Source organism: Rutilus rutilus (genome assembly GCF_951802725.1).
Source record: "Rutilus rutilus genome assembly, chromosome: 3".
Lineage (NCBI taxonomy): Eukaryota > Metazoa > Chordata > Actinopteri > Cypriniformes > Leuciscidae > Rutilus > Rutilus rutilus.
In genome coordinates, this window is record NC_140211.1 from 4,714,313 (window position 1) to 4,733,410 (window position 19,098).

A 19,098-nucleotide genomic window follows, 5' to 3' on the forward strand; every position below is an offset into this window, starting at 1 on the left:
ATTTCATCGGTCCTCGTTCTATCGCCGCATCTGAAATCGAGCAGATGTGCGTCACAAACTCAATTCATTTGATTGTCCGTCTGCTTCCAAAGCGCCGAGAGAATGACAGAGTCACTTCATTCGCTTGAAATAATCCCAATTTAATTAAATTGAACTACAAGTTAATTTCATACGAGTCTTGTTTAACGTTGCTCAATTTCGCAGTGATCTAACAGGAAGGAGGTCATAAAAGAACGTGCAAATGCAAACTCATTGATATATATATATATATATATATATATATATATATATATATATACAGTATATGGGTGATTCTCCAACTAGGCACTTTTGTGTCCTTGGCCTTTTTTTGTAAATAAATAAACAAGTGCACAAATAAATTGTCATTATGAATTTCATGCTCCAACATCCTAGTAACCACCAAATCTTGCCCCTTTTTACTTTTAAAAATGCTTTTGCAAGGCTGTTTATTAGCAGATTTTGCAGTTTTATGCTTGTCCCCAACCCAGACTGCATGGCCCTCTTTGAATGTTAAAAAATTATATTAAAGGATCGATTTAAAAATATTGTTTAACATGTTTGTCTTAAGGACAAATAAAATAATATCATACCATCGAAATTCCATATGTAGGCCTATATCATAATTTTAAACTATTTTTGGAATGAAATAAGTCTGTCTCCAGGTTTTCCGTCATTTCCCCCTCAACAAAATCCACTTTAATAGATCCACCTTAAATATTTTATTTACTTGGTAATCATGGAAATAATAGTGAAAAGGATATATTAGTTGAATATGAAACTTCAGGCTCATGTGCTCTTCAGCACAAGAAAATAAATCAAGGTAACTCAAGCTTTTATACAGAGTATTTTTATTCAGCGTCATTTCCACCTTGGCTGTAGTTCGGTTGAATTATGTACAACAAATATGAAAATAATGCATTTGTGTTTATTACGAGTAAACAACATAAGTCCAAAAGTAGCTAAGCCTGACATGAGGGAGTGCTAATATTGCAGAAAAACTGCTAAAATGTCATTTCCACCTCTGAGAAATGACAAGCGTAGCGTTAGACATGATATATGTAGTTTTTGTGTGCTATTTGCATGTTCTCATGACATTTGTGCTTTGGGACTGAGAACTTTATATATCACTATTCTAGTACACTCTAAATGTATTTTTATTTATCTATATTTATGTGAATGTTTTGAGCCGGTTTATATAATTTGCATATCATTTGTAATCATTTTTAAAACTATTAGGTATACTGTTCAACTCATATGTTAAATAATAAAATACATGGTTAAAAATATTTTGGACTGGCAATTTAAGTAAAAATAAACAAACAATCTTTCCACCATAAACCGTCATTTCCAGCACTTTCCACCACTACAGTTTTTAAGAAAAAATGTAATAATAACAACCAATGATGTGGCTCTAAATGTAATTTAAATCAAGTAGTAATAGTTCATTACTTACAATATATGTGTGAGTGACTTATATTAAACATAGACCTGAGCAAAAATGAAATGCTGTAGGCAAAAATCCAAACTCGTGGCATTTAGCAACTTTAAATAAAAATGCATTAAGTTCATGAAGTATTAAGATTTATTTTGTTACATGATTAGGTAGCCACTGATGTTGTTGACTGATATATAATCTTATAATCAGTTTTACAACATTATATTGTAATACATTAAATGAAAAGGGGTGGAAATGACATCTTTGAAAGCTCTCAATTCTAAAACTGCCCACTGTTATATTGTGTTAGAAGACAAATGAATGAAGCTAGGAAAAGTGTTTTAAGAGAGTGAATTTTCCATAAACTCACAGTGCCAAAAGTGCTCCTAGTTGGAGAATCACCCATAAAAAAAAAAAAAAAAAAAAAATTGATGTATGAAGAGTTCAGATGCAAAAACCTCTAAATGCCATCTGAAATTTTCTCCTAGAATGATCATTTTTATCAAGCTCGTATATTTAATTTCACTTAAATGGCAATTAATAGGTAATTTTCACTGCCATTTAAGTGAAATTACTGAACTTAAATATACAAGCTTGATAAAAATGATCATTCTAGGAGGAAATTTCAGATGGCATTTAGAGGTTTTTGCATCTGAACTCTTCATATATATATATATATATATATATATATATATCCAGCAAAGTGTGAAATCCCGGTATTGTATCGAATGCCTGATGGTTTTTGCCAAACATTATTCTATACATTACCTAGGCATTCTATAGAATGCCGGATTACACACTTTGCCGGTAACATATATATAATTTTCTGAAAGTAAAAAAAATAATAAAAAAAATACATTTGTGATTCCCCCAACAACTGCTCAACCAAATAAATGTTCTAAAATAACGTTATAAAATTAAGAACATCTATAAACAAAACAATTCTGAGAATTGGCCTAAAACCGACCTAAAGATTACACACACTTACAAGTAGTAAAAACTTATGTGAATTGGTTGAGAATAGCATAAATATGGCAGATATTAAAAAATTGTTAACCATTACCAACTTTGAACAGTTTGTGGCACTAGAGGGTTTGAATAACTGGGTGCAAAATTGAGATGAGAACAAGAAAACCAAAAGAGACAAATGGCTGAATGCAAAAATCACCCCCTAAACCCTCAATCACTATTCCCTACATTAGTCCACTAATACGGTTCACTTGAAGGAGAGAATGAAAACGAATGAGCGAATTCAGACAGCCGTTAAGCGTACATCGGGCGTACACTCACTGCGGTGCAATAGATTGAATGAAATAAATGTCCACTTTTTTCGGAAACCACTACAAATGATTGTCCCCTCAAATAATGCCCTATTTGAGGGTATAGGGGGCAATTTCGGACTCAGCCAATCAGTGCTTGTCAAACATACTTTGGCGTTCATGAAATAACATTGGAGCAACATGTGAATCCTTCATCTGATACTGTGCTCGTACATCAGCCAGGAACATTCTGGGTCAGCACTTAAACAGGCTCCTGAGGCCTAAACAGAAAGTGTTTCGAGCGGTTTGGGTTGTGTTTTAACAGGTCCTCTAATTTTGCAGTGACAGACAGATTGAGAGATGAATGTAGAAGCTGGTAAAAGGCTAAAAAAAACAACAGACAAAAAACCATAACAAGAGGCTAGTCTAGACGTGTTTGTCTGAATCTAGTCTTAACTTCATTACACAACTCACATCGGTGTCTTAAAAACATTCAATTGCATGCAACAAATTGCAAAGGGTTCTCAAAAGAAGAACTGAAAACCAATCGCAACGTTGAAGAAGCTCTGAAACTGTAATGCCAAGCTGCTTTAACGACAGTCAGGTTCTTCTGAAAAGTATATTTGCTGCAGGCCTTAAAACAATGAGATTTCATTCGACACAAATTTACACCAGATCTACTAAAACAAGAAAACCAAAAGCCCTACAGAAACCAGCGATGAACGGCAGTAATAAACTCACCATCCAGAAAGATTACATGAAGTGCAACGTCTACTGGGAACGCCATTAAATGACTCAAATTAATCAGTGTCTCTTTTAATTAGTTCATTGAAATGAAGCAAATCGTTTCCCTAAAGTGAATCAATACGATTGAAGGCCTCACTCAAATATCGGTGTCAGCTTGTTCTAAGGCTGCATGCAATTAAATCCAAAAAAACATGGCATTTTGTCACACTACATGGCTACTAGTTGGGGGAAAAGAAACATTATTGGTAAGACTAATAATTGGAAAGAACTTTTGAAAACAATTAGCAGTCTAATAACAGCAAACATGTCATGAACATTTGTAGTTTTATTGAAACTTAATACACAGACCAAACAAAAGACAAACAGAACAAATGAAGAAAACAAAACATCTGGTATTTATCAGAAGCAAACTCACCTTAGTGTCACTGTACACAAATACAAACCGATAGGTAAAATTACGTTGACTGTACAATCCAAACTTATTCTCACACACTCAGTGACCCCTTATGGAATATAAAAAAAGGTTTCCTTCAATCATACGGTATTTCTGAGAGGTTAAATAACAGAACTGGGCCACACTGCCGCCCACTGGTCAGCACGAGTAATACATTTACTCCCACAATGAGTCCTAGAGGAACATTGTTGAGCTTGAACCAACACACAAACACACACACACACACACGATTGAACTCAACTTCACCTACTGCATGAGTTCAGGGTCCATCAAGAGCTTCAGGAGAGTCATTTGAGACTAATATGAGCCAAACCAATCTAATAATTGTCTAGTGTGTGTTGGGAAAGAGGACTACGACGAACAGCGCTTTTAGGATCCGGACAGAAGGGTTTCACAACCACAAGAACCATGAAAAGCATTGGAGTAGAAAGACGTTCTTGGGTATTAAACGCAATATCTTTCTGCACAGGCTGGTTTAAAATGTGAATGACCTCAAACTCAAGCCACTGTTATCATCATCAACTAACGCAGTGGTCGAAGACTTTAAAAACAAACAAAAAAAACCAGAAGGACCTGAACGTGTCTGAAGTGTGGGAACGCAATTGCTTTCAAGGTTTCACAATCCAATTTGTGTGTACTGGCAGAATACGGTTAGTGCAAACATATTGATAAGGTACAAAATGCACGTTAGTGTCTCTTTAAGATCTCTAATATCTAAATTTGATGCATTCTGATTGGCCCTATCAATTTGTCAATCACTAAACCACTGTCCCACCAAGTACACCAACATTAGTTGGTTTAGGATGTTGATTTGTATTGACAAACTAAGAGGTTTATTTAACAAAACTAGTTTTTTTTTCTTTTTTTTTCTCGTTGCTCTAACCTTCAGCTACTCACAACCTATAACCATCTGTTAAAAATCCAATCATAAAACATCTAGCTCAGTAGCTCCTCCTCCAAATCTCACGCACACACACACTCGAGCTTTCAGGACGCCAGTCTTAAAACAGCTGGACATGGTAAGTTTGCTGCCAACTTGTGCATTAATGTCAATGTTGGAGATAAACCGCCAAAAGCATCGACCCTACAGCAGAAAACTTACCATCTGGCTGTTTTTTAATGCGAGGATCTCAGAGTAAGGTAGTTGCAATCATGCGATTGATCAGTCTAAAAGTGTCATTCATCAAGCAGAGATTCGCTATCATGATCCACGGAGTCTTAGAAATCGTTCTGGACTTATGAAATGAAACTTCAGATGTGCATTAAGGGTCAGAGGGTCTACTCTATATCTCACGGCGAGCATGCATGTGTGTCCGTGTCTGTGGCGTTTAAGAGTTGTCTCCGTTGGCGCTGTCTCCATCGTCCTCTCCTTCCTCCTGCTCACCCTCCTCTTCCTCCTCGTCATCATCCTCTCTTCCTCGACTCTTGATCTGCACACACCAGATGCGTAGAGTGAATACGAGCGAGGCGATATGGGATTTCTCTAGGGCTGCCCTCGACTAAAGATTTTTCTAGTCGACTAGTCGTCGTTCATTTAAGCCATTAGTCGACTAATCGCGCGCTTATATTAATAAGCCATAAATCATAATAATGTGCCTTTAATTACCAATATAAAATACGTAGAGCCTAATCAGCACAGCGCAACGGCAAACAATGATTATGAATGTGTCGTGAAAAAAACAGATTGAGACCGTCTTAACACTTTAATCATTTATTGGTAATGTGTTTTCGGCTACAGAGATCAAGTCAACGTTTCATTCGGATTACATAGTCTGAGAATATTTGAAGAGTTCAGATGCAAAAGCCTCTAAGTGCCATCTGAAATTGTCTTCTAGAATGATCATTTTTATCAAGCTCGTATATTTAAGTTCAGTAATTTCACTTAAATGGCAATGAAAATGACCTATTAATTGTCATTTAAGTGAAATTACTGAACTTAAATATACAAGCTTGATAAAAATGATCATTCTAGAAGAAAATTTCAGATTGCATTTAGAGGCTTTTGCTTCTGAACTCTTCATTTGTTCATTGAAATGTAAATTTCAAGCTTTCAATAAATATTTTTCTCACGTCTGTGAGGCAAGAATAGGCTTAGTCTCGGTTCATTTACACGATGCGCTCAAGTTCAAGACCGAATCAACAGAAAGCACAACGTTTTGTGAGTTTACAAAAATAAAAGACGACCCTTCACAGTTTGCATTACTCTTCTCTGTATGAGCAAAAATGATGGAGTATGTTAAGTTAAACGGATGGCACCGGCGCCAGTATGTCATGCAGTAAGAGCTCTCCACACAAACGCTTCAATATGCGTCTAGGGCAGGGGCGGCGCTAAGGGGGCTTAAGCTCCGAATGTTTTTAGTAAAGCCTCGAATATTCTGTTAACTTGTCTTTCTCGTTGAGCAATATTTATTTATTATTTATATTTTTACCTTTGCATTAAAGGAGTTTACGACGTGCTTTTGCAGCGTTGAGCATTGTAGCCAATCACAGACATGTCTGTTGAACGCATCGGCCAATCAGAGGCGTTTAAATGAGTCGCTGTGATGAAGATGTGTTTTGCGCGAGCTCACCGAGTTCTGCACTTTCGCAAACCTGTCATTATTACTGGCAATGAACTTGATGCAAATAAGAGATTCACTGCAATATATTGTATATTCTTGATGCTGCTCTGATGCGCTCCACTACACACCGCTCTGTTTGTTGTTAGGAAGACTAAAAGTTCAGCGGTATCGCTCATCAATGTCAGAGTGATTAAAGAAGTGAACGAATGCCTGGTAAAATGTAAGTAGATAAACATTTAATATTTGACTTTTACAATAGAAATAGAACTACCGACAGTATCCGGTGACGCAAATTACTCAACTTTATTTATGTATTAAATTTTGCCGTTTTGAATTGAAAATGCACTACAATTTCCTTGATTCATTTAGAGAGAATGCATGAATAATTAAAAATAAAATATTATTTGCAAATAGTTAAAATTATTTCACTAATACAATGAGACTTTCTTTCTCTTTATTCCCTTAAATCGCTTTTATAATTAATTAATTCCTTTAAATAAAAATACCCAATTTTAGTTTGGGCTAAAGCCCCGAATATCCACTGACATCAGAACCGCCCCTGGGCTAGGATATATTTATTATGCTTATTTATATTTATCTAGGGTAACAGAGCGAGCAGACTTGTTAAGTGCTCCTACTTACACGTTTCAAGTGATAAGCCATTTTTGAGGTCGATAAATGATAGGCCAATGATTGGATTTCCTGCCGTTAAAGATCTGTCCGTTACAGCCTGCGTGATTTGCGACTAATAACTAAATTTACTCTGCGACTAAACTACTAATTAAAAACTGTTGGTTGACTAAGCCTCTTGTAGTCGACTAACGCTGAGCCGACTAGACTTCTCTCTGCTGTTTCTGGTTCTCTCACCTCCTCTTCCTCCAGCAGGTCTCCCTCGTCCTCGTAGTCGTTCATATCCGTGCTCTCGCGCTCCTTCTTCCCGCTGGAGTGCTGTGGCGAAACCTCCTCTGGTTTAGCGCCCTTCACATCTGCGCAGAAATAATCAGTGATTGTGTAAAGTAGGGGCAGTCAATCAGTCAAAATGTCATATCAAGATCTTATAACGATCACAATCCATTATATGAATCAAGATCTTTCCAATTTTGAGATGTACTACCAGGAATATCCAGACTGGAACACAGAGTATTGCATTAAACCATCAGTTGTCAAAGTAGTCATTAAACCAAGAGTTAAGGGGTTATTTCACCTATTCCTTTTCTTCTGTGTGGGTGTGTGTTCACGAGAACTGAGAAGAGGACGCTCACGATCATTTGATGGGAAAGTGTGAAAGGTAAGCCATTCAATTTGCGACATTGGTAAGGCTTAATCTGTGTTTCGAAGATGAACGAAAGTCTTACAGCGTTGGAACAACATGAGGGAGAGTAATTCCTGACAGAGTTTTCATTTTTGGGTGAACTAACCCTTTAAAACACTGCATAGGCATCACTGTATAAACTTAAATATACATTGATTCTTATTAAATCTACTAGTTATTCAGTCAAGAGCAGCGAGTGATTTTGTCTTGAACACTAATGACAGACAGCAGCAGGTATTTCATTAGGCTTTAAGACTGAATGCATGGATCTAATATGACGACACGCATCCGATTTCTTTCCCAACTTAACACATAACTGACTGGCTTAACGTAAATGCACGCAAAGACGGACTCCAACATATTTGTGTGTATATTTGACCGTTTAGACGCGCGCCTGAAACCCCAAGTATACTATACTATATGTCTCGCAAAGAAAGCTCTTAGGGATCAGTCTCTTTTGCAGTTTAATGCGCTTTTAATAACTCTTTAAAATAAACGACAGTCACGTTACATGATTTGAACTGATTTGGATGTTAAAGGAATAGTTCACTTGAAAATTTTAATTGTCATCATTTATTCACCCTCAAGTTGTTTCAAACCTGTATGAGTATTTCTACTGAACACAAAAGATGATATTTTGAATAATGTTTATAACCGAACAGTTGATGGACCCCACTGCCTTCCATAGTATTTTTGGATGTCAATGGGGTCCATCAACTATGTGTTTTTACAATATAAAATCGCCAGATCGCCCACCCATATGTAAAGGTGGTCATTTTTCACCACAAACCAGAATGTACTGGCCCGTACCTGATTTCTTGCTGTGGTCTCTCTCCATGCGCTCCAGGCTCTCCAGCAGATAGTCCACTTTGTGTTTAATCTGAGTCAGTTCCTTCTTAATGGTTTGTAGATCATCAGTTCTCACTGCACACACACACACACACACACACACAGATGCTTATTAGCCCAAATGTACACTACTGTTTGGTGTCAGTAAGATTCCTTAAATGTTTTTAAAGAAGCTCAAAAACACCAAGACTACATACATATTAGATATTAGACATTAGATCTATAAAACATTAATTTAAAACCACCGTTTTCTATGTGAATATATAGTAAAGTGTAATGTATTCCTGTGATCAAAGCTGGATTTTTAGCACCACTCATTACTCCAGTCTTCAGAGTCACATGATCCTTCAGAATATCATTCTAATATGATGATTTGATGCTCAAGAAACATTTTAAACATTCCTGATAAACTGGCGCAGAAAAATGAAACAATATGCATAGGAACCCTGAGGAATAAAGAGGGGAGTGTAAAAAAAGAAAAAAAAAGAAAGGAGAATCCAGTGTGGGAAAGCACTCGCTGTCCTAGTCATGTAAACGAACGGCCAAAACACATAATTTTTTTACGTTTTTAGTTGAAACCGGTGTCGTGTTTAGCCCCTAAGTTCCTAGAACTAACCGGTGCAAAAGCCCCTAAACTCGAGACCCAGTAAAACACTCTGCTTATGATACATATATTTTTTTAGGAAATAGGGGCAATAGCCTACTTTGGAAACACAAATATTTGTTCCATACTTATCCAGACATTATATATATATATACTTTATTTGGACCGTCCACTTTAGACATTCTACGATCTATAAGTAACTTTGCAACAACTATCTGTCATTCAAGTCTTAGTATGCCTAATATCTGCTAACACTATTTTGTTGGTCCCCCCACTACTGACTATAAATCACTTGGCGACTACAAGTCAACTTATTCTCCTAACCCGAACCCTAACACCTAACCCTAACCTAACAGTCTAATGACTGTAATGCTGAGTTCACACTGAACGATTTTAGGACCGATTTTCACTCGCCGACAGGTTTTGTGAGATCGCTGACAAATGCCCGAAATCAGGCAAATCGGTGCTCGTTCACGCGAGTGACAGTCACGCAGTGTGAATGAGCAAAGACGCGATCTGAGAGAATCGCAGACGCCTGTGAGATATTTGATAAATATCTGGAGCTGTCGGCGATTCACAATCCTGCTGTGTGAACGTGTTCTGGCTGAAAACTACATCGGCGATGACCGACAGCCAATGAGAGAGCAAGATACAGGACAGCGGGGAGTTCGGGGAGGACTTATAGACCACAATATCAGTATTTGAATAGGTTTATTTACAATGATATCAAACCGAAACAAAGCACAAACATTTGCTTGACCAGCAGCAAATTGCTAAATTATTTATTTCCTCCCAACTCTTTTTGCAGAAACACAATCCTTGCTCTCGTCTCCCCAACATTCCCTTCTGCATAAGCTGTTTTTTCTTCTCCTTTTCGCTGAAAATCAGTGCACAGACAATTTGCAGGCTATCTTGCAGGCTATCATCTTTTAATAACAATTTCAGTCTCACGCGTGATCTTGCGTTATTTCCTTATCACTTCTCGCGTGTTTGGTCGTGAAACGTAGTTTGCGGAACAGAGAGTTGTCGGCTAATCTTTCTTTTGTAAAGTCATGCAGTGTGAAACCTCCTGTCGCCGATCCATCGTTCAGTGTGAACACACACACACCAGCAACTGAATGCTACCCCAGATAGTCACACAGTGTGGAAAGGACAGTGACCTGACTACTGACGAAAATCATGCAGTGTGAACTTGTATTAGTTGACATGTAGTTGCAAAGTTACTTATAGTTAGCAGAATGTCTAAAGTGGACTATCAAAAAAAAAAGAAAAAGATATAGCTAAATGTATAAAAAAAAAAAAATTTTTTACTGCGTAGGACCCCTGAGGAATAAAGAGTGAGTGTAAAGGGAAGGCTCTCACTGGTGCGGGAGGTGCGCTGGCTGCTCTTGGAGGAGAAGCTGCTCTTGGTCCTGCGACTGCCGCCGCTAACGCTCACTCGCGCGCGCTTGGATGGGATCACTGCTCGCGACAGCGGGGGAGGGGGAGGCGGGGGGACGCGCGACGGGTACGAGTACATCCTGAAACACACACACGCTCAGATTAACACACGCTCCGGGAATCGTGCACTCTGTCAAATCCCACTACAGACAGACAGACAGACAGACATTAAAGGGGTCATCGTATGCAAAATTCATTTTTTTTAAATGGTGTTTGCATATAAATGTAAATCTGTGCAGTGTGTGGACACAACCACCATACAATGAAAAAAAAAAAATCCTTACTTTTTAATCCCCAAAAAGCCTAAACACTCAATAATCAAGACGTTTTGGATTTTCTGAGCAATATGATAATATGCAGTTTCCCATTATCATTTAAAGAGACGCACCGTAACGGGTCGCTGTGAACAGAGCTGTTTTTGAGGAGAGAAAAAAAAGAAGAAGAAAAAAGTGTTACAAACTTTACATGAAGACCCTAAAGAATTATACCAACTTGTGAAAAATTGGCACTCGATGACCCCTTTAAAGGCCTTTAATGAATAATGAAAAAAAGCGTTTGACCGTGCATGAATCTTTCAAGAGCGAGCGCTCACCTGTCATAGTAATCTCTCTGAAAGTCATAGTCCAGATCAAACGAAGGACTGTGGGAGGAGAAGGCAAAGAATTAAAAAGTGAAAAAAAAAAAAAAAAACTTCTACTCAAACTATATAACGATATAAAATAGAAAAATGATATAAAATGCAAACCTGTACATATCTCCTGCAGAGCGTTTAATAGTCTTTGACCGATGAGGTTTCGGCTCACCAGCCAGATTAATATCTAAAAAAGCAGAAAGATTAAACATTAAACCACGAGACAAGTCGATTTGGATGAAAGCGTCTGCTAAATGAATGAATGTAATTGTAAACATGAGGTGCTTATGCATGTAGACATTTAACACGCATGTAAAACATCTTTCAATGCTACCGGTACGGTTTGGCAGAATGTTTATACTTTTAAAAGTAAGAGGGATCATAGAAATTGCATTTTGTTTTTATTTACTTATGCTATTGTAAAATGTGCTATTTCCATAGCTTCCACCCAAAAACAAATACATTTTGCATGCATAAAGCCTATTCTTAAGATTTTGCATTAGGCTTTACTCTAAGCAAAATATAATTCTTATTCTTTTGATTTTCAGTGGGAATTTGTGTGAGATTTCCCAATGACTGAAATGGGGAAATACTCAAAAACTGCTTGCCAAATTCACATTTAATTGACATATTTCAAACCAGCAACTAAATGTACGCTTTTATGGGACTGTTAATATCAGATTTAGTTGCTGATTTGAAATATACTTACCGAGCACCTGTCCGACGATCATCCTCCCGTCTTCCCCGCCGACCGCCGCTCTGGCGTTCCTCTCATTGGCGTATTGGACGAACGCGAAGCCTTTGTGCACGGAGCAGCCCACAATCTTCCCGTACTTACTGAAGATGGCCTCCACATCAGCCTTGGTCACCAGCATGGTGTTGAGGTTCCCGATGAAGACCCGGGAGTTCAGCGAGCGCGGATCCGTCTTGTTGGTGACGTTACTGGCCATCAGGCTGCTGGTTGTGGGGGAATGTCTGGGCGAAAAGAGAGGAATGGAAGGGGTGCAGAAGATTGACAAAGACGGGAAAGAGAAACGAGAAATTAGCTTGTCGATAACAACACTAATGGCCTCAGTAGCTGTTTCCATCCAAAGTTGCGAATTTAAACATTTTCAACTAAAAATGTTAAACTTTTTATGCGTTTCGGCCATTCGTTAACACGACAACGGCGTTTTGGGTGCCTGAAAACGCGAAGTTTTGAAAACGGTCTCCGTGTAAACAACAAAAACGTGAATCTCTGAAAACAATGACATCATGCACATGCGTATTACGTGTTCAGTCTATAGTGCTTCATCGCCATCTACTGGCCTGGCAGCAGAATACAGGCGTTTTTTTCCACGCATCAGTGTGAATGGGGATCGATTTGACAATGGTGTCGTCTGTACGCGGAAACCTCAAAGGAAAAACGTAGTTTCTATCGTTTTTCCATTTCTATCGTTGTCATGAAAGCATAGCCTTAATTTGGAATATCGCATAAAACACTTTCAAGAGAACAAATTCACCGCTTCTCGGGAAACGAATGCAAAGTAACAATAATAAAAAGGAAGTTGCTGCAACCGGGGAAGCCTCATGTCCTCTCTTGAGTTCGGATGCCTGATGTTTGGGAATGCAACCGTCTGGAATTAAACCAAATCATTTTTACGACAGACTTTAGAGCGGGCATTTCAGAATGATTGAGGGGATGTTTACGCGACACCATTTTCAACGAAAAATGGAAAATCGTGTGTTTTGGCCCTTCATTTACACGACAACGGAGTTTTGGGGGCCTGAAAACACAAACTTTAGATAACGTGTTTCAAAACTATACCGTTATCGCCTCTGTGTAAACTACTAAAACACGAATTTGTGAAAACGACGACGTTACAAAACCACATCGCCACATGGCAGCAGAATACAGCGTTTTTAGTCGTTTTCGAGGATCCGTGTGAACGGCGATCGTTTTGACATCGATTGACAAACACAAAGGAAAAACTCTTCCATTTTTAGTACATTGTCGTCAAGTAAACATACTCTAAAACAACATTTGAGATGCTGTGTAATGAGATTGGTCTGCTGGTTAGTCCAGTTATCTGATCAAAGTCAGAGTTTTTTCCCATTAAAGTTGATGCGCATGTCTTATCAGATACAAAAGTGCATACTTAAAGCCTAATTTAATATATTTTTTTAATGCAATATCCCAAAATTCACTAAAATAGGTGGATGGAAACCAGCTAGTGAGATCAGATCAGCTCTGGAGTTAGTGTTCATATCAACATGAAACGGCATTCGCAACCCATTTTACTTCAATGATAACATGCACTGTCAAATCGCTCAAAATAAGACCAGAAACACATTATTATTGAGTAAATGTGGTCCATTTTGGTTTCATGTTGACTTTAAATGAATTCTTACAGAGCCACATGAAGATTACAGTCCAGATCTATTTGCATTTTCAATTGGTCCATTATTATTACTACCAGAAAACAAGACATTTGGGATAGGAACGAACATTTCCAAGATATATACAGTTTGTAACAATCAAGATAAAATGTTTAAGCATCAGAATTCACATTGGTTTCATAAGTTATATCAACTAGTATGCTTAAAATCAGAGCCACAGCAGCCAAATATGAAGCTTTCCTGTACTATAATGTGCTTAGATGTACATTTGAAATCAGAAGATTCACATATCAACTAGAAGGGCTTGTATGTTGTAGTTTATGCAGTTTGTTGGGCGACGGTGTTCATATCTTCACACACCAGGACAGGGCGAGTAACGTAGACATTTATGGGCTGACTTTAGATACTGCATGCAAACTAAAAATGCAAAAGTGAAACTAATCATCCAGGTGTTTTATTATCGCTTTGCTTATGGGTTTGGTGAAGAGTAAAATGCATGGAACTGTCTTTAAAATGTATCTGGTTTTAAGAAGTACTATGACACTATGTGTGTGGATCATTTTCAATGCTTATGGCACGTTTGAGCGGCAAACTGGTGTTTGGAAATATCTTTGGACGCTTAGACGTTGACATTGAGAGATTTAAGAGTGCTGAGGGGGATGTTGGGGGTTGAATAGTCAGAACTCACTCCATTTTGTCTGTAATTCAGGTCGAGTCGTCTGTCTGCCTGATTCTGTTGGAGAGAAGAGGGTTGTTATTGGACACCATTGAGCTGCTGCTCAGCAGTGCATTGTGGGTGAAGGTCGTACTGTGTGGGTGGGTGATGTAACCCACCGCACTTTTAACAGACGTCACACCAATTTTAACACTTTCCCAAGGTCAAACACGCAGTCTAGTGTTCGGCTGCTGCCACCCAGTGGTTGGTGTACAAAACTTGAGGCAAAGAAAATGAAATCCAGACAGACATCCCAAGTGAAACAGAACAGCCATCTCATCTGTGTTATTTAAACCCACTCAATCCCAAACTAAAACCCTTTTAATTTAGGGGAGAAATGTCAAAGTGTCAAATAGAGTGACGTTGCTTAGCCATGTGACGAAATGACGCATCAAATCCTGCGCTAATGAAAAAAGAAAAAAACCCTTTGAAACGGCCGCCAAAGGAGATTAAAAGATGCCTATCAAGTGATGCCCTCGGCACAGCTTAAGACACACCATTAATCTGTATTACAGACCACTGAACACAAAGAGATGAATATCAGTGTGTCTGTAGGAAATTTCAGTATTATAAAGATGAAAGTTTAAGGCCAAAGAGAGTCAGAGGTCTGTGCAAATGAAAAACTCTAATTCTCCTCAGGCTCCATGATAGATAGTAGGAAAATAAACATGAATTTAGGGAAATTTGGACCTGTAATTGGTAATAAGTTGCATATTAACATTACTGTATAAATGCGCCCTTGCATTTCCTCAAGGAATTTGAGAATGAAGACCATTTCAATGTCATAATATTAAATTGTCAACAGTAAAATGTGCTGAAGACAATATTGTTTTCTCAATGGTGGAAAGGTGAGTATTTAAGGATTAATGTCTCAATAGCAAAGCATTACTGTATGAAGTCAAGATTCAAGACCAAATGATAATACAGTAAATACAGTGTTTTCACCCCTGAAAAATGAAGATGCAATGGTGTAAATGTGTGTATTTCAGAATTAAAGTTCATGGGAAATCAATGAATTTAAAATGTGAATTTTAAATATTGTTCTTGAAGCATCTATCATGGCAGCCAACATGCTGAAGACTCATCTTTGCACTTGTATGGGGCGGTGAAAGACAGAAAATATGTTTAAACGACATGAAATTAAGAAAAAGTAGACGTAAACTTGCAATTGTCCTCTATAGTACACTACCACAAATTCAAAATAAGACCTCAGTATCAAGTGTTGCTCAGAAAAACAGTGTCTTTGGTTTAGTGTTTTGCTAGCTTGTTTGCTTAAGCTAATTCAGACTATGAAAATTTCTCTAATTGAACTAAATAAACAAAAATGCACAGGTCACTACACAATACACTATTTATAAAGTTTGTTTTTTTAAACTATGGCAGATTTAAAAGGTGACGAAAGCAAGTAAAGGCTACACACAACAAACGGGAGTCTAGTCTGCACACTTTTCAGGAAGATTGGTGCGGAAGTGGAGAATAAAGTAAAACCAACTTACGGATTGACGTGGGTCAAAAAAGCTGCCTCAAAAACTACAAAAAAAGCAAAATGAATAAAATCAGAAATTAACATCTGAGATGTGCCCCTTTTAGATCACTAAAGAAAGGGGAATGGTGTTTTTTTTTAACCAATTGAGTGCACTGGGCTGACAGACCTGAAGTCTAGCCTACATGATAGGGCTAATCCATCTTCAAGACTAATTTGGTGTAAAAGTGGACTTGATTATTAAAGTGTGACCTTCATGACTTTAAAGAACATGTATGTTGTAGTCTACACAAAGACATCATGAGTCTAGACCAGGGTTTCCCAAAGTGTGGGTCACAAGTTCTGTGAAAAATCTAATTTAGTCAAATGAAAATAAAAGATAACACTGAATCAATCCCATGTCATTAAACAACACTGTTTAAAGTTGTAGTGATCCTGTCTTTGCGGTCACATTACAACACCTTTCTTGTGATAAAGCAGAGAGAGAAACTGATTCAATTACAATATAAACAATGTAATTCCTCCCCCCACATTCCATTTTTTCAAATCAAATATATTATATAATTGTACAACATATTCTTGAGAGTAATCATAAAACACTATTGAGATAATAAAATAAACCAAATGTAATGAAAGTGGTGGACAGGCTCGTTATTCATACCCAATATCTCGGGGAGTGTATGATTCTCATGTTTGGGAACCCCTGATCTACACATACATTATTGATAAAAACAAAACCAGTTTTAGCTGGAGTATGATGCTGATGTGTGCCAAGTGATAAAACATGATTTGGTGCACTCTGTATACTCATATAAGATACTCATTTACCAAAACACAAGACAAATACTTGTATAATCTATGTCAAGCACAGAAAGAAAGCAAATTTAACCACTTTCAAATGTGATATTGCATTGAAAATATTATGCAAGTCTTACGAATACGTAAGTGTGTGTGTTTGTTGGGAGGGAGGGAGGACGGACATAAATATAGTTTTCATATCAAGACATTCAACAAGAGCTTCTCCATGGGCTGAAATTTTGGATTACACACAAATATGATGTAATATCTAAGTGAATAGATGCAGCATGGGGCAGTTGAGCACATGAGCGAAGGCAGAAATACTGATTTTGGCCCACTTCTTGAAACATTTATTAAATAAATAGTAATGCAACCAGCTCAATTTATCATTCTTGATGTACTTTTAATGGAAAGATTGACCGTTTACATGATTTCGCATAGACCTTGGATGCAATGTAAAAAGTGTTAAAATGGTCCATGCTTTGAAATAGATAATTGCATGAGGCAGAAAACGTGTTTTCTCAGTCCATTAAAAGTGCTGAAACAAATCAAAACCTGCAAAAACGTCGCCTGAAAATTCAATCGACACGATTCTGGAACGCAACGACCCTCAAAAATAGGAGCAAAAATAACGCCCAAATAACCGTATTAAAAAGGACACGCTCAGTCCAAATGTCTACAGCTGAATAAAAATAGTCTACTCGTGTTGGGGAAAACAGTCTGTCATCTTAAAAATGGTCTTAAAACATGATAAATATTCTGAATCCAGGACATGGAGGGAAAAACGACCCCATCTTGAAAACACAACCACCGGTCCATGAGACATTTCCTCCACAATAACTTCAAAAAACAAAACAAATAAACCAGCTGCTCTAGCAGTAGTCCTGCAAAAAATGGGGTGAAAAATAACTCCTACTTTGAAAAATAAAAATAAAATGGTGCGGTCCTCTCAAAGCATATATGTTTTTTTTTTTTCTTGTTTTTTTCACTGCTCTACCACGGCATCACAAAATGTACGCCACCAAAGCCAAGCAGAAAATGACCAGAAAAATGCATTAAAAATAAAAAATAAAAACCACAAAAATTCTCCAAAGATAGTTCAAAATCAGTCAAAAATAAAAAGTGACAAAAATCTCTCGAATCAAAATACTCACCGGGAGTTTAAGACTAAAAATGATTAAAATTCGGTGCTGTACTGTTTTGTGGATACAGTCCGTACCAGCTCGTTCAGTAGACACCGACCAGACGAGTGCACGAAATGGCGTCGAGCAAATGCGCACTGAACACAAACCCCGCCCCGCTTTGCATGTCCTCGAATCTCATTGGCTGCTTTTCAACGCGCCGAAGAAACGGATGACACCGATTGGTGGATTTGCGCGTCATTCTCTTCTACGCGTTTCTTTTTAAATAAAGAGCACGTCTGATTGGTTGATGCCGGATTTGGTTAGCAGTATCCTCCCCTCTGAGCAGCACTAATCGCTTTACAAAAGCTTTTCATCTCATTTGTAAATTAAATGAAAAGCTTTTGTACAGTTAGGTCGTTGAATTTGAAATAAAGATCTTCACAAAACAAAAATGTACTATGGTAAACCACATTTCTTACAAAATAGTTATTTGTACTACAATCAAAGGTGGTAAATTGATTGTAAATTAAACAAAAGTGAAAGAAATGTTCAGTCAAGTCAAGTCACCTTTATTTATATAGCCCTTTTTACAATACAGATTGTTACAAAGCAGCTTTACAGTGATAACAGGGGAAAATGTAACAAACAATAGCGTCATAGTCCATCTTAAATAAATTCAGTGTTGGTTCATTTTTGTTGTAAAAAAAAACATTTATTCATTTAGTCAATCTATATATGAAGAGTTCAGATGCAAAAGCCTCTAAATGCCATCTGAAATTTTCTTCTAGAATGATCATTTTTATCAAGCTCGTATATTTAAGTTCAGAAATTTCACTTAAATGGCAATGAAAATTACCTATTAATTGTCATTTAAGTGAAATTACTGAAATTAAATATACGAGCTTAATAAAAATGACCATTCTAGAAGAAAATTTCAGATGGCACTTAGAGGCTTTTGCATCTGAACTCTTCATATAGCCTATATATCCACTCTGGATATCCACTCTGGAGAAAACAGTGATGTCATCATACAGCTCAGTTCAGTTCTCATAAAATGACTCAGAAAACACTGTCAGAACTTCGTTATTCATTTTAAATTGTTATAATGAACAATAACTGTAGTAAGTATGGAAGGCAATTTGATATTGAATGTCCTGCTGAAAAACAAAAAAACAAAAAAACAAAAAACAAAAAACACTAAAACCAGCCTAGGCTTGTCTTAACTGGTTTAAGCTGGTCTCAAAGGCTGGCTGGCCAAGTATTCAGCTGGTTTTAGCTGGTGTCCC

General features: G+C 37.4%; 1 protein-coding gene across 9 annotated transcripts; it reads right to left on the minus strand.

Annotated features, from left to right (window-relative positions):
* Window positions 1-3,769: 3,769 nt before the first annotated feature.
* Window positions 3,770-17,991, minus strand: LOC311287712 (heterogeneous nuclear ribonucleoprotein C). 9 transcript variants are annotated; one of them, XM_084404741.1, is made up of 11 exons: window positions 17,843-17,991; window positions 15,904-15,937; window positions 14,381-14,425; window positions 12,152-12,288; window positions 11,428-11,500; window positions 11,275-11,322; window positions 11,071-11,094; window positions 10,605-10,762; window positions 8,600-8,713; window positions 7,345-7,463; window positions 3,770-5,346 (listed from the first exon to the last, which is right to left on the minus strand). In XM_084404741.1, the coding sequence occupies exons 3-11, from the start codon at window positions 14,383-14,385 to the stop codon at window positions 5,245-5,247; spliced, it is 780 nt and encodes a 259-aa protein (XP_084260867.1). In that variant the 5' UTR covers window positions 14,386-14,425; window positions 15,904-15,937; window positions 17,843-17,991; the 3' UTR covers window positions 3,770-5,244. The 9 variants fall into 9 exon arrangements, with proteins under 9 accessions (XP_084260867.1, XP_084260862.1, XP_084260864.1 ...); XM_084404736.1 differs by having other exon boundaries at window positions 12,023-12,288; XM_084404738.1 differs by lacking the exon at window positions 11,071-11,094 and having other exon boundaries at window positions 12,023-12,288.
* Between the last annotated feature and the right edge of the window lie 1,107 nt (window positions 17,992-19,098).